Source organism: Glycine soja, chromosome 5 (assembly GCF_004193775.1).
Source record: "Glycine soja cultivar W05 chromosome 5, ASM419377v2, whole genome shotgun sequence".
NCBI lineage: Eukaryota > Viridiplantae > Streptophyta > Magnoliopsida > Fabales > Fabaceae > Glycine > Glycine soja.
In genome coordinates this window covers 33,199,679-33,225,847 of record NC_041006.1, presented here as the reverse complement: position 1 = coordinate 33,225,847, position 26,169 = coordinate 33,199,679, and the positions used below count along the sequence as shown (strand labels likewise).

Genomic DNA, 26,169 nt, shown 5'->3' with positions numbered 1-26,169 from the left:
ATAGGTAATTTCATTTCGACCATTTCTCTGCTTAACCCAGGCATTTCGTGGTAATCCCAAGCAAAACAGTCTTTAAATTCTCTAAGAAGAGGCACCAGCTTTTCTTTTAAACTTGAGGTGATATTGGCACTGATATAGGTTGGCCTTTTTATCGAGCCATCTCCAATGTCGATCTCCTCCAAAGGATCTTGAGCCTGCATCTTTGGCGCCTCACTTATGGGATTTTTCTCAAAACCCAGTGGCTCATCATCATAAATGCAGTCCAGTCTTCGATCCTTTATTTCTTTGTTTTCATGATCTTCGATCTTGGCTTCAACTGCCATATTTTGTTGGGATTCAGCCTCAAGGGCCGTATTTAGTCTATTTTCGGCCATATAAGCCGTAATTCTGGCCCATGCAGTGGCCTCAGTCATATTAATCTTCATATATATTCCACCCAGTTGGTGGAATGACTCCATCTTCAGAGGAAACAACATCAATTTCCTCCCTCTCCCATATAAACCCATGGGTAGGATGGAGTTTGACAGAGTGGATAACATTGTCACTTGGCTCGAAAGCAGTCTCCTTGTCACCACAAGGTGCTATGTTAGCCAAATTTTTGTCAAAGGTTTGTGGAGTAACATTATCAACCTCTAACTTATAGAAGCTTTGATCTGCCTCTATATTTTCAACAATCCCATCCTCCCTCCAGATAATGAGTTTCTGGTGGAGAGTAGATGGCACAGCCCCAACTCCATGGATCCATTCCCTTCCTAATAGCAAGTTAAAATTAGCCTTGGACTGTATCACCAGGAATAAAGTTGGTCGAACTATACTGCCTACAGCAACATCTACTTGAATGGCTCCCAAAGAATAGCCAGTTTTGCCCTCATAATTAGAGAGCACAATGTTGTGGGCAGATAAATCAGTGTCATGTTTCCCGATCTTGTAGAGCATAGATCGAGGCATTAAGTTGATAGCCGCTCCTCCATCTATGAGCACTTTGTTAATTCCAACATTCTCAACTTTTGCCCTGATGAAAAGAGGTTTGAGATGACTTTTCATCCGAAAATCTGGCTTTTCGAAATAAGCTAATTGTTCTTCCACACAGCCATTGTTCATAACATAGTAGCACACTGGCTTTGGGTCAGCCATATCAAAATGATCGAACTCACATTCGATCTCAGTAACCTCAGACTGGACATCATATTCAGATGGCAAGATAGATACCACACAGACAACATCAAAGTCTGGTTCAGAATCCAGAAGATCCTCATCCTCCATCTTATCTTCATCCACTGGAGGCAGAAGTCTCTCTTTTACTGGCCTCCTAGACACTTCTTTATACCAGCCCGTTTGCAGATTCTGTTGGGCCAATTTCTTCTGACGCTGGAACCTGCGCCATTGGGTCCTCGTCATAGGATTCTTTCCTTTGTAATTGTTCCTATAAGAGTACCTATTAGCCTCCTGTGGGTCAATTTGCTTCGTTCCACTCGAACCACCTACTTCCATGGCCCCTTCGTTGAACCTTATGAGTCCCTGGTGCATCCATTTTTCGACCGGAACTGAACCAGGAGGAACGAAAGTATTCCTTCGACCATACTTCTGATTACTGTTCGACTGCACCATAACCCTTTTGCCCTTATCAAAACGTTGGTTCTGTTTTGCCCCCTTGTTAACAACTTAGTATTTTTTGAGGCCCTCAGTAGCCTCCCTATCACATACTGCACTGCAGCGAGGGCAGAGCATCACACTCTTGCTTTCGAGTTTGCATCTGTTCAAGAAATCAATTAGATCCTCCTCAGCCTGAGGATACACAACCTTCATTTGTTCGTTGTAATCCTCTTCAGATATGCCCTGAACTTGCACCTGAGACAACTCCATTGCTTCGACCATCATTATTTCTTGGGGCTCTGCATAGAGAGTTTCAGCAGCTTTGGATGTTTCAGCATTTGCCTGGGCAACCTTTGGTTTCTCACCAAATTTGAGCCTCCCTTCGTTGAGAGCCTTTTGAACCAAATCCCTGAAAAGAACACAACGTGAGGTTTTATGGCCAAGGAAATTATGAAATTTACAATAACCCCTTTTCTTCTGTTGTTCGATTGGGGGTACTTTCAAGCCCTTAGGAACAACAATTTGGCCATCTGTGACTAATAAATCAAATATTTCATCACATTTAGTTATGTCAAATGTATAAGTTTTAGACACAAATTTATCATTTTTAGGTTCAACAGGGTTTTTTCCATTGGAAGGTCTAAGGAGTTTACAAACATAAGGAGGTCCAGGTTTTAATTCTGCTAAATCAACCTCATTGTCTTCGATATCTTCATAAATAATATCGAACTCCTGGTCACTGTCATTGGTTTCGACATATGCAACCTTTTCCTTCTTGTGGAACTTAGAATTTCTAGCCTTTTCAGCCTTCAATCGTTCGAGTTGTCGAACTCTATCAGCCAATTGAGCCATATCCCTTAAATACTGGGTATCTAATTTCTTTCTAATCGAATAGTCTAGGCCACCAGCAGCCATTTTGACTAATTCATGTTCAGGGACTTGGGTGAAACACCTTGCCTTTAAGAGTCTGAATCTGTTCAAATAATCATCAATTGATTCAGGTGCCTTACGTCGAACGCTGGCTAACTCTTTAAGGCTTATCTTAGACTGTCCCATATAGAATTGCTCATGGAAAATCCTCTCCAATTGGTTCCAATTATGTATGGAATGAGGAGGAAGGGTTGTAAACCATGTGAAAGCATTTTTAGTTAAGGAATTAGGGAAATATTTCATTCTTAAATTTTCATTATTAGCCAAGTCCCCTGCCTCAACCAAATATCTAGCAACGTGTTCGATAGTGGACTCATTTGTCTCTCCTGCAAACTTAGTAAACTTAGGGATTTTCACACCCCTTGGTAATTCTGTCTGTAACACATATTCAGATAATGGAGACACAAAATTGGGCCTGTGTAAGCCCAAGTTCAAACCATTCTGTACTAGAATTGTTTCGACCATTTGGGCCAGGTTATTCTGCCTATCGAAACGGTTTTGTTGAACATTCCCTATTACTTCATCAGCATTTTGGTTTCTATTTACCAATACTATACCAGGGTTTGGTTCGACCTGTTGGGCTGGTGGCTCTATGCGTGCCACTGGTTGTGGTGCTTGAGCCATTTGCATCCCTGGGTTGTTAGGCATCTGTATCTCTTGGACAGGCGCCTGTATTTGGATCTGTCGAATTGGTGGTTGCTGTATGGGTGGTGCCCCAAAAAAGTCAGCAATTCGACTTATTTGATTTGTTAACATTTGGTAACTGTCATTTGTATTTTGAATTAAGGGGTTAATGACAGTTCCTATTTGTTGTGTTAACATGTTAACCATATCATGGTTACTTTCATCCATTTGTTGTCTGAGTGACAAAACGGATGTATTGGTTAAATTTTGAGGAATTACCCTACCTTGATTGCCCGCTACAGACCCTGATGGAGAGCACATATTAAGATTTTCTACATTTGGTTGAGAGTTTTGCAGCCCTGCCATCAAAGATGTGGGCATGCCATATAGAGGGTTTTGAAGCGGTCGAAAAGGACTTCCACTGGGATTCCCTAAACTGGGGTTATTCCATGGGGCAAAAGCAGATGCTGACGTGGTCGAACTTGCCAACGTCATGTTAGTCATGGGAGAAGTCACCCCTGTCTGATTCATAACCGTCGAAGCGGTTGAACTTATCGTGCCAACAGTTTGGTCAGGAATTGCTCTTATGCCAGAATTTATATTGGCATTATTGACAGATGTCTGCGTTGGTTGCCCCTCCATATTTGGAAGGTCATTGTTTTGATTATTTGGAGGTGGTCTAGCCATCCTTGTACGAGTTTTAAATTCCGTTAAGTGTGGAACATATTTCCCACTTCTTAAATGCATACAAGATCAAAACAATTAAGATTGCAATAAACCAACAGCACTGAATAAAACTTTAATAATAATTTAAAGCAGAAACACACAATTGACTGGTCCCACCGGGCGTGCCAATTTGTTTACGCTGAAATTTGGTAAACAATCGCTAGTCTAAGTTAATTGCTTGCGAGATCAACTAGTGAATCTCAGGAGCATGCCATTTGTGTGTTTACATTAGATGTAAAGCCTTTAATGTTCATCGTTGCAACAAACATTCATTGGTTTGAAATTTGTAGAAAGTAAAGTTCTTTGAAAGAAACGAAATGCTGGAAGTAAATTGACAAGAGAAAAGTAAATTGCAGAATTTAAAGGATCAGCGAGTTCATTCGATCGAATGAACCATTTGAAAGACAGGAATTATAAAGTGAAACGTAAATTGCATTGCACTTGAAATGTAAAGTTTACAGAAACTTAAAATGGTTCACAATCATACATTCTCCTTGCGTACTCGTTTCTCTCTGCGCTGGGTACTTTGAGTGTATAAGGATTTGTAGAAATGATTTGCGACCTCGAAATCTGACTAAAAAACTGCTATATATAGACATTCGAAAATAAACTGCCCTAACGGTCGAAACACTATCCTAATGCCAAGTGTCCTGCTACGTACACCTTGCATGCACATAACTGCTCCTTAGAACGGTTATCCATATCGCTCGAAGTCGAACTAATTTTGTGAAGTTTTGTCAGAAATTGCGCTAAGTCCAGAAATCTTGTTGCCTTGACTTCGATTCGACCATACGCCAGCTCGATTCGCCCAATGGTTCGAAGCCCTCTTTCTTGTCTTAGCCTTGTATTTTGTAAATACTTCCTTGAACCTGTGAATCCTTTTCAATAGACTCTTCTTTCTTTTCGATTCAACAGAATCTGACAAGATTCTTGCTCTTTAATACGCTTCAAAATTCAAGACGACATCTAATGCGTATTTAGAGCATATTTTTAGCTCATAAAAAATATGGGCTAACAGATCCCTAGATTCATGATTCTCATTCCGAACATGAAAATTTTTACTAATAAGTTTAATTTAGAAATTTACTAATAAGTTTGTGAGGTTATGTTTCAAGTTTGACAAATGTTAAAAATGTATACTTTTTAACACTCTTTTTAATACACTTATTAGATGAAAATTAATAGAAATTTTTTTTTATTGGAATCACTTCTTATTTAAAGAGTTTTACTCATACTTTTATATTTTTAGCTAAAATATACTTTTAGTCCTTTATATTTTTCATTTTAGTCCCTTATTTCTTAAAATTTTAATTTAATCCTTTGTGTTTTTAAAGTGAATCAAAATAATCATTTCAAAATAATTATCATTTTCAATTTTGAGACACAATTTTGAAACATTTTTTTACTGATTTGAGAAGTGAAACTTATTATATTAGATTCATGTAGTGAAAATTATAGAACCCAAATGATGTTAAACATAAAATGTCATAAATATAATGAAAATTACATGAAAAAAGAATCTGATAAGCAATCAAAAAATTAAAAAATCCAATATCATATTTTTTTTCAGTTACTTGTGAGGTTTCATGTGATTTCATCATATTTATGATTTTTTTTTCAAACATCAGTTTGATTCCATAGTTTTCATCTGAATAAATTTATAAATTAATATGAGATAATTTTTATAAATTAACTTATGCAAAAAGTTGATTTTAGCTGAAAAACTTCCTTTTTATTTTCTGTTTTACAAGTATTTATGAAAAAAATTATTTGAAATTTACTTACGATTTAGCTAACTTCACAGCAAATTAATGTAATCAAATAATATAGTAACACATTTGTACTATTTGTGCCTTGATAGATGATAAAGGTATATCTTGCCTTTTAAATAGCTGCGTTGGAAGAATTGAAACCCATGAATAAAGTTTCATGTGAGCTTTGAGATTGAGAAATTGGAAGAAATAGAATTTGTTTAGTATGGGGTATTATTTTCAACGTCCTAGAAATCTTCAAAGTTTCCAAGTGGGGTCTAAATGTTAAATTTAATTACTCTTGTTTCTATAACTCGGTAGCCCATTTGTATCCAAAAAGCTATACGTTGTGGCCAGCTATTACTCTTTCACATTGAAGCAATGAAAAGGCTATCTGATTTGAACTTAATAATTATAATTATGCGTTTGGCATTAGTTGTAAATTGGAACATAGAAGATGATTTCAATCATTATTCTTTTGTAATCATGCAAATATCAACTTGATCATGCAATTAGAAGCAATAATTTGTCTCAAGTAGCCTAATTTGCTCATATAGCTCTCATTCCACAGTGTTCTCGTTATTCTTAATTAAAGCCTTCTAAACAAGTTGTAACTTGTTACTATAAATATCCAATTGCTATCGATTTAGGCATTTAGCTGCCTTATATGGATAAGGTTGAAAGGTTGAAACTGACTAGAAAATTGTAAAGGAGAATTTGGAGAAACAATTCATTGAAGGAAATGACGTGAATACCACCTTTTTTGGTCAACATTTGAATATCAACTTGTCCAACCCATTTGTGCATGGCTTCTCACTCAAGCTCCATAGCTGCCACTCCCCGGTGGTAATAATTGAAGAGTTATAACATTTTTTTTACAAATTTAATCCAATGTTTATCATGTTCAAGATTGTAACTGCCGACGTATGAAGGTAATATTCTAATGTCTTTTTTAGGGAATGTTGTAATGTCACTACCACTTATCTTGATTTTTTTTGTCTTTTTTTTTTTCCTTCTTCTTCAACACTATTAATCGACTATAATGGAAGGGTGTGTTAATGTATACATATGACAACATTTGCGAGGATAACATTACTACTATAATCTTTAGATAATGAGAGGTTTAGATTATTTGCAAGAAGTGATAAGTTTAAAGTTTACCACTCTATTAGTTTAAATGAATTTTAATTAAGAGTATTTTAAGAAAATAAAATAGAAATTATTGAAGAGGAGTGACAGTAGATAACAAGAGTGGTAACATTGTATTAGACACTCACTTAGACTTTATCTTGTTTATATAAGTATTTAAACGTGATTGGTTAAATTTGTATAAGTAATTTATGATCATTTTGTACATTTTAAAATTTATTGAATCGCGCTGTTAATTGTGTTTTAGAAGGTCTTCGTCCATTCATCTTTATTCAAGCAGTCTCACATGCATGTTTTACTGGTATCCTATAATAATCACGTTATTAAACATGTGTTATTTCTTTATGTTTATTTCATTAATATCATTCTGAGTTTAAAAAAATGATACTAACTTCCAAGGAATATAATTCCAAATGCAGTATTTATAGGCTCTTTCTGCAATGCTGGCGACGCTGAGTACCACCAAAACTCCAGAGAAATTATAATCCCTTTCTCTGAGTGCAGTATTCTTATCTTATTCAGCATCCAAAACCAACTTCACAAACATAGCAATGCATGCATTTGGCATCCTTGTGGTTGTTCTTTACTCTCTCTTGAGCTTTGTATCCTCGGATATCAATTTTGTGCAACATGGGTTTAAGCAAGCAGGCTAGAAAATAGATGGAGCTTCTTATGTGAGGCCAAACGGCATACTTACCTTGATAAAAGATTCCGCAAAAATCCTTGGCCATGCATTCTATCCATCTCCTTTGCCATTCAAATCTAGCAAAAACAAATCCATTGTTGCAACCTTTAGCACTACCTTTGTGTTTTCCATTGTTCCCAAGTACCCAGAACTTGGTGCACAAGGCTTTGCATTCGTCCTAATATCTACCAACGAACCAAAAGGGTGTCTCGTGAATCAATATTTAGGCCTCCCAAATGTGACAACTAATCTAGAATTCTCAACCCAGTTCCTCGCCGTAGAGTTTGACGGGATACAGAACCTTGATCTTCATGACATCAATGATAATCATGTGGGGATAGGCATATCCAGCCTCATCTCTAACGTATCTAAGCCAGCAGCATACTACTTGTCAGATCACAGCAAGAACATTTCTTTCAGTCTGAAGAGTGGAAAACCCATTCAAGCATAAAAAGTTTAGCATTATGGACAACAAAGAGAAAGTTGGCATATCTGGAAATTGTTCAAGAGAAAACCATGTTATATGAATTAAGAAATACCCTTTTCAGTTCAATTTCTGTCTCTCTCTTTTGCTGCCCAAATGAGTGCTGCATATTGGTTATGTCAAAAACATTATCCAGGTCATCTTGAAAAGCAGATTCTAGGTCTTCCCGGAGAAGTGCAGGCAATTTGTCCACAATGGGCATCAAAAGGAAACAATTGAACTGAAAAATATTAGGTATAAGCAGTGCATAAAAGATAGAAGAAAAAAATGGAGTGAGAATTCTAAATTATTTATGATTTTTTATCATAATAATCAATAGCCCCAAATTAGTGTATTGTTAGTGTCTTGACATATTATTGTCTTGTAGTTGTTAGTTGTAATCAACCTGAACAACAAACAAAATTTGAAAGTGGAAAAAAAAAATACATGTAAGCAGGACAGGAGGAAATTCACATACCAACCACAAAAAAGCATAAATGAACAAAAAAGAAACATCAGAGACCTTTAACTCTGTGGAAACCAAGAAATATTCTCTAATGCCATGAAATATCTGTTGTACCAAGCCATAAACAATTCTTTCAGATGAAGGTGCAAGCCTCCTATTCCAGAGTGTACTATCCAGAAGATCAGCAAGCTTTGTTTCTGTTGTCTGAATGGATGAGCTAGAATCAGTGCCAGAGGCTACATGGCAGAGTTTTACATCCGGTTGTGACTTTGTGTCTTCTTTCTCATGCGCACTTGTTTGTGATAGAACAGTTGATGTAGGATTATTACAAGCATTGGAATGTTCTGTTCCACCAAAAGAATCTAAGAACAGACGTAACCCAGCCCGACTCTACAATGTTGACAGTCACACTAGAGTGAGATATAAAATGAGCCATGAAAACTTAGCTTAGCAAATAATATATTACTCTTTTGCTCTTAAGTGGTGGATATAATCATACGAGCCTAGCTAAAATTCAAAGTAGGGAGCGAGATACTTTCAAAATGCAGCATACCAAAGCATGTCTCTGCAAATGTCCCTTAAATCAATACCTTATTGTGGAGAGGCCATGAAACATACCGTGTGGTGCTCACCAAGTCCTCCATACATCTGTAGCAGAGAAGCAAGGAATTTAGAAAAAAGCAAATAAACAACCTGGAATACTAATATTTAATAGGTATCATGTATGAAAAAAGAAAAGGGATAAATCATGGATGAGAATGCGAAGATGAAACATATATGATTCATGGTTGCAAATTTCAGTTTGGCAATATTATCACATCACATTTGGTATAAATCAAGTTCATTTTTTATGATCAAGGGAAAGAATAATGCACCCTAATATAAAAAAAGAACGACTGTGAAAAAAATGAAATGAAAACAAAAAATCATGATATAATGCAAGAATTCCATATATTACACTCTTTTAAAAGCTAAGCTATGCATCATATTCCTCATACTCAAATTAAGGTCATGATTATTTATTTATTTATTTTTCATTATAAAATTCATTTGCCATATAGAAACAAATTTGTAGCAAATGGGGACAAGTGGTGGTTAACTTTTCACGGCATGATTTTTCAGTAGATTCTGCAAAGTTGTTGAAGGCAGAGGCAGCACGCCTGAGGAACACCTCATGGCCACTTAGATATTCACAATCTTTCTGTCAAACAAAATATATAAATAAAATAAGTTTAGGAAAATAAAAAACTAATAATTGTACAAAACTTAGGATATTTGCAAAAGCATAAACAACTGATTCATAAAAAATTTCAATAACCAACTATCTCGAAAGCATAAGCTATATACACCCCATGCACGAGCCCTTCGGAATTGAATCACTGATAATGAGCAGACCCACCACTACCTTGTGCTAAAATACACTTTTATTTAGAATAATAGTGGCAAGGATCAAACTTTAGGCAACTTGCTCATGGATGCTATCATGTCAAGAACTAGGTATCCTAAAAGCTGAAGCTGTTACGCTAAGATTCAAATATTTTATATCTTACAGAAAAATCCGAAGAGAATACCTGAAGAAGAAAAACAGAGATCGGAAGCAATCTCTTAAGTATATACAACAGCCTGGACCCCAACTGTGTCAAGAATAGAGAATTAATCAATTAATTAGACTTGGAATATGAGGAAAAGTGAATATTATTTTCTGATAATTCAAAGAGTACAACAAGGATCACTATTTATACAGCTTTGATAGTAAAAACTATGCTAGAATTATGGACATCAAATCAAACATGATTACTATAAATAAGGAAACCTTGACCAATCAATCAAATGAAAGAATAAATCTTATTAAATCAGTACTAAAAATAAATGATGCACGTGTTTAATATTGTATACATGTAACAACACTCTCCCTCAAGCTAGAGAATGAATATCTATCATTCCCAGTTTGCTGGTAAGATCTCGAAATTGTTCTGCAGGTCCCTTGGTTAGAACATCTGCCAACTGACCTCCAGAAGGAACATATGCTATCTCAATAAGGCCATTGTCTAACTTTTCCTTAATTCAGTGTCGGTCTATTTTGATATGTTTTGCCCTATCATGCTAAGCCAGGTTATGAGCAATGCTACTGATGACTTTGTTGTTGCAAAAAAAAACAGCTTCATTAGAACTTCATACTTAATTTTGAGGTCTCTACTGGCATTGTGATATGGCAGAGACAAGAAGAGAAAAAGACTCTCATTCTGATATGGTGTCGGTAGTAATGTCTCTCATTTAGCATCTTCCTTTGGCATTACTACTCTCACCGTATCACAATGCCAAAGGAAGATGTTAAATCATGCACTAGAAGAGAGACAAGGGGAAGAGAAAAAAGACTCACTAGACTCAAAGGACTCATTGGGGACTATCTTTGTTTGTCTACTCTAAGGGGTCTGCAGTGGTTTATGCCGTGGTGTGTGTGGATGACATTATAGTCACTGAGAACAATATTGTTCTGATTCAAAGCTTAATTTCTCAGCTTAATTCTATATTCTCTCTCAAGGAACTTGGTGATTTGGATTATTTTCTGGGCATTGAAGTTAAATCTCAGCCCGATGGTTCATTATTTCTCACCCAAAGCATATCTGTGATCTTTTAGCCAAAATCAATATGCCAGGGGCTAAGTCTATATCTTTTCCCGTCAATCGGTCTTATAAGTTGACTTGAATTTCTAATGAATTAAAATAATTAAAGAAGGAAATTGACCGCAATATATTCATTTTTAGAGCATTAATCACCTGATGAAGAAAAGGTTCAAATGTGTCACGAGCCTTTGCAACAGCAATTACACAAGCAGTCCTGGTTACTCAAAATAAAAATTATTTTAATATATAATATTTAACAATTAGTAGTATACAAGAATGAATAGGTAAAACACACAGAATTACCTAGAGTAGTTTGTTCCATCATGAATATCTTCAACTCCACATGCATTTACAATTTCTTCCCGAGTAATTGGGGGACACTTGATTCCTCCAACCACAAAACGAAATTCACCCATTGCCCGATGATATTGTGCACCACCATAAAGACGCATCCCTGCATTCTGTATGTGTGTATAAACTAGCATGTCAGATTACAGAGACAAAGTAAACTGAAAATACAAGACTGTGAAATGTATGTATTATTTATTATTTATGCATACAGGCCTGACCAACGAAATCAGAAACCTGTGTATAGAAGTGTTTCAGTAGCAGCAAGAAGGAAGACAATTCTTAGGAAATTCAAGAGGCTTAATCTCGCCAAGGTCCCAATTCCAAATTCCAGCCTCCCCTCCCCTCTACCTCCCTTTCCCTGCTTATACCTCAATTCTGTAACAAATATACCCCACACACTCCCTCCCATCTACTGCCAACTAGGCAGTTAGTTGAGCCATTTTCTCTCCTGGGTGCATTGCTCCTTTTAACTCTCCCAACATACACCTTAGTAACGGTAGGCTTTAGGCCTGTATCATCATATGTTTGCTTTACAAGATTCTGAGAAAATTTTCACCCACACACAAATATAAAACTCTTACAAAATTAGTAATTAACAGACATAACAGCATAAGTTAAATGAAATCATCATCCAAATGAAAAAGAAAATGGCAACTATGCGTGTTCTTAATAAGAAGGGAAAATAGTAAAATCAAGAGTAGTAGCTTGTTATCCTCTACAATGAAAGACTAAGGCAGCACATAAGTACAGTAAAGAGTAGGCCAAAACTTACAGGTATTAGCTTGTGAGGGAACTGAACACCATCAGCTCCGATAAATGCACCTCCATTAATTCGCTCGTCTTGCAGTGTTTCACCTGTAAAAACAATAAATAAAAAGTCGAGCAATTTATTTGCCAAGGGAAAGGGGTCCAAACATAGTAAGCTTGCTTTTCAATTATTGTGCATTATCTACTGTTCAATAGCTTATCCATAAAAAAGAGCTACGGTGAAAAATAGGAGATTTACCGAACTTATCAGGAGGTGCAACAACTGTCCCTTTAAGCAACAATGACAGCTGCATAATAGAAAATATGCAAGTGAGGGAGGAAAATATAGGAGTACATCTTCAAGGTTCAAGCACTGTGTACGCATTCAAACAGCTGAAAGAAATTAATTAAAAGCATGCATATGCAAGTCCATACAGAATAAGACAGACAAACAGTTCCACTCCACAAGCTAAACATCCCCAGATTAAATGCCCCTTCCCTTGGTGGAACTTCTAATATCCACCAACACAGTAAATTTACCCAATAAAGAAGGGTCAGATACCGAGAATAAAAATGAATGTATGACAAAGAAACCTTGGTCAAGAACATATCATGGAAGGCTCTTCCTTTCTCCTTCAGTTTGGCTTCATCAAGTGTGCTGTGTAAATGTGAAAAAAGAATAAAACAACTGATGAAAGGAAGATAGATAACAGTTTTAAATTTAAAGAATTGAAAAAATAATAATTATCATCCTTGTCCCTTGCTATGCAGATCAAGTACAACAGAAATAGTTTTAACTTTAATACATACCTCAATTCTTGATTAATGTCACTTAATTTCCTTGTCACAGTCCAGTACTCCTTCTCGAGAAGTGGAATGATCAAAGGTACATTACTTATATACCTAGCAGGATCATTATTAAGGGCTCAGCCATATAACATAAAAAAAATAACCAGACAAACATAAAAACAAAATCTAATGTATAAGAACCTCTTTTGGAGTAATTCTTCCAGAAAAAGCCTAAGTTTGCTCACGCCTATCCTACTCCTTTCCTGCTTTGACAATGCCCTGCCCAACTTCTCCTCCAAAGATGCAACATCTTCTATCTCTCTGAAGCAAACTGCCTGCATCCATAAGTACAACTAAATAGGTCAAGGAAATGAAACTCTCAAGTTACCAAAGCACCAAACTCTTAACTCATAAATTATGAATTCCTCCAAGGGAATTACAATTTACAAACAAATAAAGAATGAAAACAAAGGTCTAAGACAGTGGCTTTGTTCTGTTTATTTATTATTTGTCTTAATTGATTTTAGTCCCTTGGGTATCACGATCTGCAATTTAAGTCCTCTATTACCACATTATCCACTGTTTCATAATTTTAGCCATTCGATAGGCATGTAAAACAAAGTAATAAAAAAAACAGAAAGCAATATAAATAATGAACAGAAAATGCACAACAACATACTTGACACGCAGAATATTAAAATGAAACAAAAATGAAAAGCAACTTGAAGAGGACATGAGAAATCCTAGGGAAACAAGCTTTTAGAGAAGCTATACGAGAAAGCTTCAACAAATTAGCTAATGGTTGTAAATAAAAAATAAAAAATAGCTAATGGTTAGCTAGCTGAAAACTCATTTTAGCATATTGAAAAACTCATCTCATTCTCTTCTCCTAGAAGTACTTCTAAAGAAGCTTAGCCAAACAGATCCTATGAAGGGAAAAGGGACATAGGCTTAACCTGTTTGAACTCATCATTGGAGCTATAGCGATAACCACTTCCACACCCAACTCCTCCAGAAGGCACTGATGCGAAGAACGGAGAATCACCAAGAATGCAGCCATCACGATGACATCATTGTTTTTTTGTTTCGTTTGTTTCTGACCCCCTTTACTGTCCCTACTTATCATTAATGATGAGTTTTGATTGCATCATGGGAATTACTATAAAGAAGAAAGGTTTTCTTTTTCGTATAGTTGTTATCTCAATTTTTTTTTCATTTTTAGAATTACACAAACCATACTTATTTGAATGACCATTGCAAGTAAATTAATTCGTGAAGCATACATGAAAACCGTAGTACATGGATATACATCAATTACTGGCGACGGGATCCTGGATCCGCATGATATTTATTTCTACAATTTGATCATACGGAATAAGTTGGATCCCGATACAACAGATAACAATTAATTAGCTAAAGAGAAAGAAAGAAAGAAAAATATGTTGCAATTAAAAATCATGCTATGCTAATTAGTCCTAAAAAAAACATATTATAGATGAAAATTGATTATGCACCCAGTTTGACAAAAGTAGATAATTGTTAAGCTGCAGTGAGGGCTCTATCCTTCAATAGGGATTCTGCTGCCCTCCTCCCAGAGACCAAAGCACCATCAAACGTGGCAGAGGTCAAATGATCCCCACACACATACAAACCCGACTCAACTCTCGGGTCTTTCTTCAGATCCGTGGGCGGGCACTGATTGGGCTGTGCGAACCCGATTCGATAAGTCCTCAAATGGTTCCATTTCGAAACCATTTTCTCCCCAAACCAACCCGAAAGCTCATTAACCACTTTACCCACAAGCTCTTCATCTGACACGCCCTCAAAGAGCCCTATTAGTGACACTGATACAAGGCCTTTATCGGGTGGGCCAAACGACGGAGCCACGTTCGTGACGAAAAACATGTTGTTCACAATCCCCTTACCCGACCCGTTCAGAAACAGAACCGGGTCAGGTACCGGGATCTGGTCCCGATTCGCGGTGAAGTACAAACAGACCGTGCTTCGAACCGGCTTTTTAGGAACCGGACCGGTTCTTCCAGATAATAAATGAACTGCTGCTGGTTCTTCAACCGCTACTATGACTCCTAGCTCGCTCTTCAAAACGTCGCCGTTTTGGAGTCTCACGAGCGGCGAATCGGAATTATCGAGGTCGACCGAAACGGCCTTGGAGTTGAGCAGGATCGAACCGGACGGCAACCTCGCCGCCAGCTGTTCCGGGATCGCCGATATGCCCCTCGCTGGAAGAGTGTTGTCTCCGAGGGCGAGGCATTTGAAGATGAAATTGAACAAGCGCGACGTCGTTTCCAGGTCAGGGTCGAAGAAGATTCCGCCGAAGAACGGACGGAAGAATCTTCGGATGATGGAATCGGAAAACCCTAGTTTTTTTAGTAGTTCGATTGTGGGGACTTCCTCTGCGGTGAGGATTTCTTCGTCGGATTTGACGAGGGCGCGGATTCTGGTGGATCCGATTAGGAGCTTGTCGAGGGGGGATCCGATTGGGTTGGTGAGGGACCTCGCGGAGTCCCAGAAGTGGCGGAGAGGGTCGGCGACGGTGTGGAATTGGCCATCGTAGAAGATTCGGGCGCCGGAGTAGAACTTCTGGAGGTTGAGAGATTGATAATTGAGGAGCTTTTGGGCTTCCGGGTAGGCGGTGATGAAGATTTGGAAGCCGCGGTCGAGGAGGAAGCCGTCGACAATGTCGGTGCGGACGCGGCCTCCGACGGCGTCGGAGGCTTCCAGGAGGAGGAAGGGGATGTTCTGGGAGTTCAGGTGGGTGGCGGCGGCGAGTCCGGCGAGGCCCGCGCCGATGACGATGACTCCGGTGGTTTTGGGGAGTGGTGGGGATTGGAGAGGTGAGGAGGAGGAAGGGGAAAGTTGTGCTGATTGGGTGTTGAATCTGAATCGTTTTGGAGAAGAAGAGAGGAAGTAGGGGTTTGTGCAAGGGAGGGAGAGGGTGATTGTAGTCATTGGAGTTTGGATAAGGTTTTTTGGTTAATGATCAAGGCCTTTTTTTTTTTCACTAGAGGGGTTTGATTCTGGTGGGCGTGGCTCTTCGATTGGTTTTGGTGGAGATGGTGATGCCATGTTTTTACGTGGACTAGAGTGCAATCACTCGTGAGATATTAGTATTATCATGGGTACAAAAAAAAAAAGTGTGGTTTTTAATATTTAAGAATATCACAAACAAGACATGTCACAATATTCTCCCCTTGAGTTCCCTTTTCCTTGACACGTGGAAGGAGATGATTGGAAGGGAAATTGATTGGATAAATAAGATAGAAGCCACCCTAGGATACTAATAGTTCTGTTGTGACATTCCTCAATTTTTGACTAATTTAGGGTTGGGGGGAAGCTAGTGCAGCTCCAAAGTACAAGTTAATATAATGCTTTTTTTATTTTTTTTACAAAGAGTTAATCTAATGCCTACTCATATCTAGAAAGGTATTCAATCAAAAAACCAGAACTTACCAATTCTGTTTTTCTTAGTATCATGTAATTATTCTGAAATGTATGCACAACTACACAGGTCATTATCTGTCACCACGGTTATACCTTCTTTTTTTTTATGGTATAAAGGAGGGGCCTAGTTAGCCCCTAAACAACAAAACTGGTCCTACCAGAGGAGGAGATAGACATAATCGCAAAAAAGGGTTACAGTGCACTGGAGCACGCAGCCTTACCCTTGCATATGCAAAGAGGCTGTTTCCGGATTCGAACCCATGACCAACAAGTCACCAAGGCACAACTTTACCGCTGTACCAGGGCTCGCCCTCTTCCAAAACGCCCCAAATATGACTTTATTTATTTTAAAATTGGGGAAAATTATTCAAATGGCAGAAGAAGAAAAACTATGGTTTTACTCTTGAGTAACTTCCATCAGTGAAGATGCGTACTATCAATAATGGGAATCAATCCCCCTTGCAAATTGCTTCAAACACTAGTAGTCTCCTTTTACCAGTCCAGCCATGCTGAATCCCAGAAATATGAACATCAACTTGTTCCCTTGATGGAGCTTTATCTGAACCTAGCAGAACAACCTCAATGCCATCATCTAGGGGTGACCAGTCATTGAAAGTGTTGGAATCGGTAAGGGTATCATGAGTTTCGGCTGAAGTTGGTTCGGATGTAGTGACTTCATGATCAGATTCGGCTGAAGTTGGTTGGGATGTTGAGACTGCGGGATCAGATTCAGCTGCTGCATACTGCTGATGAACATCGCTGCTTGGGCCATGGGTGCTTGATTCTGCTCCAACAGATGAGCTGCTTGTCTCTGCCTACATAACTCAAGAAGAAATACTCAATTGCTGATTAGGTGTATTTTATTATATTGAAGGATATCTTTTTGATAGCTTACCTCAGATTTTCTTTTCCTGGCCAATATAATGCTACGATCCTCTTCTGGTACGCGTCCATACTACAAGATATTGATACCTTTAGGCTATCAAATACCAAAGACAGGCAATTTATTACCCATTGACTTTGTAGATGTTTGCAATGAATGACTAGGCAAAAAATTTAATTTAGCTAACTCAAATTCTTAAAAAGATTCATTATTATATGATGGAGAAAATACCCGACTTTAAATTCGTAATAGTATGGTTATGGCGCGAACCTGGCTTTTGGAGTTGTAGCGACTGTTACCAGATTCTTCCCGCGCTTTGCAAATCTCCGTCTTGAACACGCTCTTCGCCGTCGACGAAGAGGACGAACCGCGGCTGGAGGAAGATGAAGACCTTCCGCTCGTTCCTCCGGACACCGGCCTCACGAGAATAGCATCCATCACGATGACGTCATCGTCCCCCGTCGACGGCGTTCGGTACACCGGAGGCGACCTGAGCGGCGCAATCTCCATGTTTTCGAGTGACGAAAGCGGCGAAGACGTCAACCAACCGCGAGAACAGAAGCTACTGCTTCCTCCCGAACTAGTGCCGCAGTACTGAAGCGCTTTCGCTGTCCTGGCGCCGAACTTCGGAGAAATGAAGGCCTCGCCGTCGCCGGCGACCTTGCCGGAGAGCGGAGATCCGGCGAAGAGGTGGCGCGTGAGCGGCGAACCGGCGTCGATGTTCTCGGCGTACGGTTGGAACCGTGGACTCATCGCGGTTGGTTGGAGATAGCGTCCTCTTCTTTCCTCCGAATCGATCTGCAATGGAGGAACGTTCTCGTTCGAAAGCCTCGACTTCAGGGACTTCTTCTTGCTATTGCTCCTTTCCATCGCCTATTAACACGAAGAACACGAAGCTATTACGACGAAAGCTTTATCGTTCGAATCACAACGCGGAATGATTTTTCCGAACGCGATTGTGCTTTCTTTTAAACGAAAATTCAAACGCTAGTTTCGTTAATTTCTGACAAAATTACAGAATCGATTCGGTGTGAAGTATATATCAATACTATCTAAAGAGTAAAATGCTTGAATCAATGCACGAACTTGCAGAGAACAAAAACTTACGGAGAAAGAGAATCGGAGAGATATTACACGCAACGCACTAATGGCTATTCAGTGCGATTCCAGCGTTGCTTACGTTCTTCTGCATAGAGAAAAACGGAAAAATGAGGGAATCGGAAGAGGCGCTACTTTTTTAGTGTAAGAATCATTCTCAGAGAAGCCTCTAATTTATACTTTGTGAAACGAAGGCCACAACGCAGATGTGGTCTTTCAGTTTTCACTGCTTTTATTTTAAAACAATAAAACTAGAGGTTTAAGAATACAATGATTCATTCAATTGCAGCAAGTCCACCATCTTAGAATGACGCTGTTTGTGGAAGTGGACTTGGTTGGTTTCAAGAACGTTGCCACCTTATACATTGAATAATGAAAGCCAGACAAAGCACTACGAACAATAAGAGCCTAATGGCTAATAATAATCAACACCCAACTATACACAAAGTTATTGAACAAGCAGCAACAAAGCCTTATGCACAATTCCATGATGGAAATGGTCCCTAATCCCTAAAATGAATCTACAACTTGCGAGACACCAGGCTCCCTCCCCCATTTCAGATGCCGTCGAGTGCATTTTTGAGATTCCCTCCAAAATACAACATGAGGTCGCCGCCGTGGACCCTGCCCTCCGGTAGATTAAAATCGAGGCCTTTCTGAGCACTGCTGCAGCCAGCAGCCGAGCTTTGGCAGTTTCTGTCTTGGTCTGGCTTCTTGGCAGCCAAGAAGTTTGAATAAGACGGTGATTTCATCGAGAGCGGAACTAACACCTCCTTGGGTATCAGGTGCTGTCTTTTTGCTGGAGTTTCCACGGAATCGTAGGAGTCGGACAGAACACTGACGCCTGAGGAAGAATTGTTCTCAAAACTGCTACAGGCCGTGGAAGCAGAAGGTACAAGACCACGGAAAAGTCCGGGTGCAATCAGACTGCCCTTGTTCATTTCCCGCTCTTGCACCAAGCTGCTGTGAGCAGCACAGAGTCCACTCTTTCCCCTAGCAAATTTCTCACACTTTCCATCTCCCCAACTACATCGCTTTCCCCCACCATGTGCCTTGCAGAAATCTGTGCTCCCTTGAGCGCTCTTCCCACAGCCTTCAAACTTGCATCGCTTCCCCCCACCATGCCTGACACAACAGTCAGTACGACCACGTGCACTCTTCGTGCAACCTGCAACAGCACACCTCTTTCCACCACCATGAGCAACACAGAAGTTTGTGCCTCCATGCACACTTTTTGGGCAAATGCTACCTCCATTAAAAAGGCAGCGTTTCCCCCCACCGTGTGCCTTGCACAATGGGGTGCTACCTTCGGCACCTTTGGTACACCCTGCAAATGAGCATCGTTTCCCACCACCATGTGCTTTGCAATACATAGTGCTCCCTTGTGCACCCTTACTACATTCTTGGTACTGACAACGGCGTCCACCTCCATGAGAGATGCACAACCCAGCCTGCCCTTCAGCACTCCGGGTGCAACCTTCTATTCTACACCTCTTGCCCCCTCCATGTCTAATGCAAAGTCCTGACTTACCCCGAGCAGCTTTTGTGCACCCATCTGGATACCCACATCGCCTACCACCACCGTGTGCAATGCAATAATCTGTCTTCCCCTCAGCACTTTTAGTACATCCCAAGTGTTGGCACCTCTTCCCTCCACCATGGGCCTTACAATAAGCAGTTCGGCTCTCAGCACCTTTGTTGCATCCAGGTTTCTGACATCTCTGTCCACCACCATGCCCGATACAAAGCCCCGAAGCACCTCGAGCTCCTTTCGTACAGCCAAAAAATCTACATCTCTTAGGATTGCATGTTCGGTTCTCTGGAGTTATCCCTGTATCCTGGGGCCCAGATACAGTACCAAGGGAGTAATTTACAGCATTGGATGGTTCTGGGCACAGTTGAGGTTTACTTCCAACAATTAATTCTTGTGTTTGCACCGAACTTTCAGTGTTATCCATTCTTGGAGCTAAAAGAAGTGATGGTATATAGCCGCCTGATTTCTTTGCTGAGGTAGAACCCTCATCAACAACAGGAATCCTTGAATAATAATTTTCTGAAGAAGTTTGGCTTGAGAAACATGACATATTCACATCAGTCTCAGTTGAACCTGAGCAGTCAAGCACACTTGAGGCCTCATTTGTTACACCCGAAAGGCCAAGTTGAAGGATTGATTCACATTCAGATGGCACATGCTGAGTAAAAAGGTTGGCTGAGTTTTTCTTCATATTAAACCCCAAATTGTTGTAGTCATCGACATATGCCATAGGGGTTGGGCCCAATCCCAGAACCAATCTGCAGCCATCATCAGAAGCATTGGAAAACTTCATCCCAAGATTGCTCCTGGTACATGTATAACTAGTCTTATTTGTTTCTCCAAAGCCAATGCCATTCAAGCATAATTTAGTATCACCGAAGTTGTCATCTTTCCTAAGTTCAGTATCATGAGGAGACAGTAAAGATTTCATGTTCAAATCCATTATCCAGATGTTGTGCACTACAGCTATAGAGGGTTGAAGTAGCAGAACAGTTCACCACTTGCTGCTACAATACTCACATAACTACCAGAACTTTAAGGCTAGAAAAACAAATTCCAATATACAGCTTCCACCACTTACAAAGCCTGATGTATCTGATCTGTCCATTTTCACTATATCCCAGGCAAAGTTTCGCAAAATCTTTCAATAAACTTAATTTTACCAATTATATCTTATAACATCTCTTGGAAAGAAACCTTTGATAAGACTGCTTAATAATGATGTAAAGAGTTCTCTGGAGCTTCTCGTGCTCCCTGTGAATAAACCATTAAGCTTCATTAGCCCTGACAAAGAGATAAGGAAATAAGTTATTAATAAATCAATTAATACTCAAAAGAAAAACTATTTTTTAACCCACAATGCACGGGTTCATGTGATTAAAAAAATAAAAATGAAATGTCAAGTTTTCATGTCTCACCCCTAACATAAGCAGAAAAAAATCCAATTTAATGAAATAACACATCAGAAGGGAGACGGTACAAACATATTAGTGAGAAAAGGCATAGGAAGTATGTGTGGCACTTAGACACCCTTTCCTATTTTTATGAAGGTTGAATGCTTGAAAAACTGCATAAACAATCTTTGAAACTTGTTTTGTAATGTTTATCTGGTTCACATATTTTGATCAGCTTGATGAAATGAAAGCTACATGTTTTTTTAGGTTTGATTTTTCATATAACAATTTCATATTATTTTTCTTGGTAAAGAAGCTATGTAAAAGACATGTGGTATTGTAATTGAAGACCAATTTTTATTTGACCTCATGTTTTATTTTTTATTTTCTATTTTCAAATGATTGAAAAATTTGACTGATATTTAGCATGGATGTTGATTTCAGGGGTGATTAATTTTGAAGTAATTGTTTGAGGTAAAGATATATTAAAATTATCTTAACTATAATGAAAAGACACCATCTTATGCAATCTTTTTACATCAAGATAGCATCCAAATAAAAGATAACCAGTGACAGGCTGCAAGTATGAATTGATTTTGTGAGAGATAGATCAGTTATTCCAATCGGAAATTCCTACTATTCTCCATAATTTTGTTAAAATATTTCATGGAAAAATGTTTTTTCTCATATTTTCTCATGTTTCCATCATGTCTCACACATAGCATTGATTGTGAGAGGTTTTACTTAACATATCAAAAATAAAAAAACAAGATGCAAGAAAATCTGAAAACCTTTGATCCTCAAAAAGTATGGCACCTGGTTAATTAGCAAGTGACAAGTGGCACGTATACCAAATTTGAGCCATCAGATCACAATTAAAGTATTGGACTTTCATATGCATTGCTCTTGGAGTATGCAAGAACCTCAGAAGGTCTCCAAGTCTCCAACAAATGCATAGACAGTCACAAATCTTAATCAGAAAATAAAAATATTTAAAAATTAATTGTAGAATGGGGCACATTGAATTTCACTAGCCTATGAAGAGATACCCATCAAAAGATATAAAGTTGTAATAAGCATTCTCAGCCAAAAAAGATTGAAATTTTGATTAGCAAGAATTAAATGAAAACAAAAAACTGCTGTATGTGACCAGAAAAAGAAATATTAAAAGAGAAAATACAAAGGGAAGAAGATCAGGACAGAAGACCAAGTTTTCATTTCATGAAGAAAGAACCTCAAATCTATTAAGAAGAGAATATTAAATATAGCTTTGACTAGAAACAGAATCAAAGAGAGAAAAATAAAAATAAAATAAAGCTTGTAACAAGGAAAAATAAAGGAAACAGGAAACATCATAATTCATAAGGAGTTCTCTGACCTTCGCCAATTCAATAGTGCTCAGATCCATTCCGATTCTGGTTGTATAGAACTCCCTAGTCATAAAGTCCTTTCAGTATATGAATTTGTTTGCAAAATTTCCAGCAGAAACCAACTTCCGAAATATATAAGAGGAGGCTAAAGATATGTAGAGTTGCTCCTGCATAAATTTAGAACATAACAAGCAGTTCAAGCCTCAAGCTAGGAAGTAAAAGAAAAATTTTAATTCTGATCTAGAGCAGAATAACTAACATAGCATACTGTGCTACATTACTTTCAAGGCTTCAATTACTCAAATCAGGGTAAGTTCATAAGATAGATATACAACCAGTATATATGTTTATAATACATCACTCTCATAAAAATATTAGCATTCAATATGCACATATGATGAATAAGGAGTTGAGAGAATCAGCAATAAGGGGATATGCAGAGGAGTAGATCCAAGTAAAAAAAAAAAAAAGGCAACAAATTCACACATTGTTTTGAATCTTAAATTAAAGAAGACACTAAAAAGAAGGAAAATATGTTTAAAAAAATGCCAAGGTGATATGCAGAGAAAATCAATCAACTGGAAGAATAAACAGTTGCCTGCACCATACCCACATCAGAAACCAAGACAACAAAGCAAAATATTAACACAAATAGATCGAAGATTATCATAATTTCAAGAAATTTTAACTGAACTAACCAGTAAAACACAAACAAACAGAGAGAGCGACCCCCAAAAAACCAAATCTGACAAACTCCCTCAACCAAAATCAGAAAAGAGTGTCATCTCACGCACAAAGAAACCAACCCAACTCAAAAACCATTACCACACCCTGAATTCCATAAAAATAAGAAAAACACCAATTAAATAGCAGCAGCAGCAACCGACACAAGCATAAAAAAGAACACGAAAAACCAACGAATCACAGAGCAATTGGAAAATACAGAAACACAATATTGAGGCAGAGAAACGAAAGTTGAATCAGATTAAACATTTACCCCTGGAAACTAGAGAGAGTTTTCCAGATCCAAGAACCCCTCAAAACCCCTGAGACTAGAAAACTAACGAAGAATAAGAAGAGGAAGAAAAGACAAAGGAAATACCGAAATATTGAAGAAGAAGAAGAACAAGAAGAGGTGAAGGGAAGAAGAGCCAGACAGAGAGAAACTCGTTACGTAATAAAGCCACGCTAATAAATAAAGTAGGGGCGGCTCTGTTTTTTTTTTTTTTTTTCTCTTTCTTTTTAATGGAAATTTTCTTCGGCGAGTACCAACGATAAAATAAAAATATCAAGATTTGAGGGTTTGTGGAATGACAAAAGTGTCCTTCGTGGCAAGTGGACAGAACAAGCGTCACATGCTGGCGGGGCATGCATACTTTTGGTCGAAAAGGATACACCGTGAAATTCCGTTTCTACCCCTGGTTCAGCGTTTCGTGCGGTCGAAACGAAGGGTGGTTTTGACTTTTCGTACTTTGTCCACTGTGGGGGTTGTGTGTTTGTCTTGGATTAGTGGAAACAGGAGCTGTCGTGGCGCGCTCGTGTCTACAACGTCGAACAAATATTTTGGAGGTGTAATCTGCTGCGGTAACGGTGGCTTCACGACCGTGGTCATGACCATTGATGTACATGAAGTCAACGACGAATCTACGGTTTTGGTGTAACGTGAAGATCCGTGTGGCCACAACGAGGGAAAATTATAACGGAGCTAGGTTTGGCATGATGGCGCAAGCATCAGCTTCGGCTTCGGCTTAGGCAGCTTAGGTAAGGCTCATTGAGGTTTCTCTTTCCTAGTACACAATCACAATATTAAACATTATCACGAGTCATCTAAACTAAGAAAAATTTAAATAATTACTTGAAATTTCGATATATTTTTTCTAAATTTAATTATTTACTTATATTTTAGTCTTTAAATATATATTAACATTATCAGTTAAAACACAGCATTACATAAAATAGGTGGATCAATGTGACAGATGAATTGTACTCTCAAGGACTTTGCATTGGTTAAGTTTTCTTAATTTTAAGAACTAATGTCATAATATATACTATATACTTCGAGAACCGGAATTGTCTTTTACCTTATTAATTCTCTTATTTTCTTTATTTGTACTAAGTATCGAATGTGTTTGATATTTTTAAGAATTAAATCCATTATTTTTTTTATTTAAAATGTTTTCTTTTATAAGGAGGGAAGAGATTGAATGGGACAATTTTTTTAAAAATTAATAAAAGAATATAGCATTATTCTTAGAATCGTTTTAAATTCTCTTATAATATATTTTCATTAATACTTCTATTTTTTAAATAGTATATAATTAAATGTATTTTATATTTTTATGATATTAAAAAATTTCACTTTTTTATTCAACGCCTTTTTTTATAAGGAAGTAGAAGAAATTATAGGAAAAATAATAGAAGAATATAATATTGCTCCACTGTTTAATACCTGAGAAACTTTTTCCCAAAAAATTGGCTTTAATGTTTCTTGGATTTGAAAATTTAATTGATTAATAGTAAAATTGTAAAGTAAAAAATATAACTTTGTTGATTTTGTAATTGAGGTTTTTATTGTGATGCTAACATTGAGTTAGGTATGGTGTAATGGAGTGAGGTAGGGGCGGTTTAGCCTCCTCAGCCCCCTGTCCCCGCATCACATATCATCTCTATTTTTGTTGGGGTTCAAAAATTTATGTAATTAGGATTAAGTCCATTTATGTAAGGTTTTATAAAGAGAGTGGAAATTTATGCATTAAGATTAAGTCTATTTATGTAGTTTACTTAATTTTAATACGAGGGTGGATGTGGATGCATTCAGGGAGTGAGTGTGGGATCATAATTCTCAATCCTAACTTTGTTCTTGACTTTCTCAAGTAGTGAAAATTCGATCATGATATGACTTCGATCAACTTAATTTTTTTCTGTCAAATTCAAAACAAATGTAAGTGGAATTTTTTTGGTGGGTGCAAATTCAATTGTCATGCCTAAGTTAATTTCCGTTTAGAGGTAGTGAACAATTGACAAGAAAGGTAAGTGGGTATAATTGGAGGAACCTTTATTCAAAAATTAATTAGTCCTTAAGATGAGACCATTGATGGAAATGAAACTTATTAATCAGTTCCCACACGATTCAAATCCATAATAGCCAATTGGCAGGACCGTGATCCTTATCTATTATCGGACAAAAATCCTTATCCCTGGTTAACCTTTAATTCACATATTTTATAAATTAAATTTATTATGAATATATTTATAGTACTTATTTCCTTGAGTTGTAGTAATTTTTTTAAGGTAATGACATCATTACTTTTCAATTTTTATGATCCACTCTTTTACACCCTTGTGACATTAATATGTAAAAATGATTTTTTTTTTCTAACGACAAAACTCATTTTAGATTTCGAATTTTAAATTATTCTGCTGGGGGATACGACACTGATTAAAATAATCACAAATGTTATAATATTGAATTAATCGTTAGTCTTTTGAAAACTTATTATTAGACAAAAATTCATAATTGACTTGAGATA

The 26,169-nt window shown here is 37.8% G+C and overlaps 5 protein-coding genes across 7 annotated transcripts; all 5 read right to left on the bottom strand.

Moving 5' to 3' along the window:
* Nucleotides 1–1,662: 1,662 nt before the first annotated feature.
* Nucleotides 1,663–3,375, bottom strand: LOC114411317. Its single transcript, XM_028375034.1, has 2 exons — nt 2,546–3,375; nt 1,663–2,449 (listed from the first exon to the last, which is right to left on the bottom strand). Exons 1-2 carry the CDS (start codon nt 3,373–3,375, stop codon nt 1,663–1,665), a joined length of 1,617 nt encoding a protein of 538 aa, XP_028230835.1.
* A 4,520-nt stretch (nt 3,376–7,895) lies between these two features.
* On the bottom strand, nt 7,896–13,965 carry LOC114411316 (dynamin-like protein ARC5; the record flags this gene model as incomplete). The annotated part of the gene is made up of 13 exons (XM_028375033.1): nt 7,896–8,162; nt 8,445–8,777; nt 8,978–9,035; nt 9,488–9,588; nt 9,959–10,021; nt 11,165–11,225; nt 11,315–11,472; nt 12,135–12,217; nt 12,369–12,417; nt 12,704–12,767; nt 12,920–13,012; nt 13,100–13,233; nt 13,855–13,965. Coding segments are annotated over 13 exons (1,509 nt in total), but the record flags the coding sequence as incomplete, so codon positions are not given.
* A 187-nt stretch (nt 13,966–14,152) lies between these two features.
* LOC114412587 (15-cis-phytoene desaturase, chloroplastic/chromoplastic) lies at nt 14,153–16,012 on the bottom strand. Its single transcript, XM_028376542.1, has one exon. It carries the CDS (start codon nt 15,866–15,868, stop codon nt 14,438–14,440), a length of 1,431 nt encoding a protein of 476 aa, XP_028232343.1. The 5' UTR covers nt 15,869–16,012; the 3' UTR covers nt 14,153–14,437.
* On the bottom strand, nt 15,908–18,482 carry LOC114412588 (putative protein TPRXL). Its single transcript, XM_028376543.1, has 4 exons — nt 18,351–18,482; nt 17,514–18,116; nt 17,256–17,315; nt 15,908–17,175 (listed from the first exon to the last, which is right to left on the bottom strand). Exons 2-4 carry the CDS (start codon nt 18,111–18,113, stop codon nt 16,810–16,812), a joined length of 1,026 nt encoding a protein of 341 aa, XP_028232344.1. The 5' UTR covers nt 18,114–18,116; nt 18,351–18,482; the 3' UTR covers nt 15,908–16,809.
* Nucleotides 18,483–18,599: 117 nt separating this feature from the next.
* Nucleotides 18,600–23,866, bottom strand: LOC114412586. 3 transcript variants are annotated; one of them, XM_028376540.1, is made up of 3 exons: nt 23,742–23,866; nt 22,648–22,806; nt 18,600–21,159 (listed from the first exon to the last, which is right to left on the bottom strand). In XM_028376540.1, the coding sequence occupies exon 3, from the start codon at nt 20,816–20,818 to the stop codon at nt 18,899–18,901; it is 1,920 nt and encodes a 639-aa protein (XP_028232341.1). In that variant the 5' UTR covers nt 20,819–21,159; nt 22,648–22,806; nt 23,742–23,866; the 3' UTR covers nt 18,600–18,898. The 3 variants fall into 3 exon arrangements, with proteins under 3 accessions (XP_028232341.1, XP_028232340.1, XP_028232342.1); XM_028376539.1 differs by having other exon boundaries at nt 23,637–23,792; XM_028376541.1 differs by having other exon boundaries at nt 18,600–21,129; nt 23,637–23,792.
* Nucleotides 23,867–26,169: the final 2,303 nt, after the last annotated feature.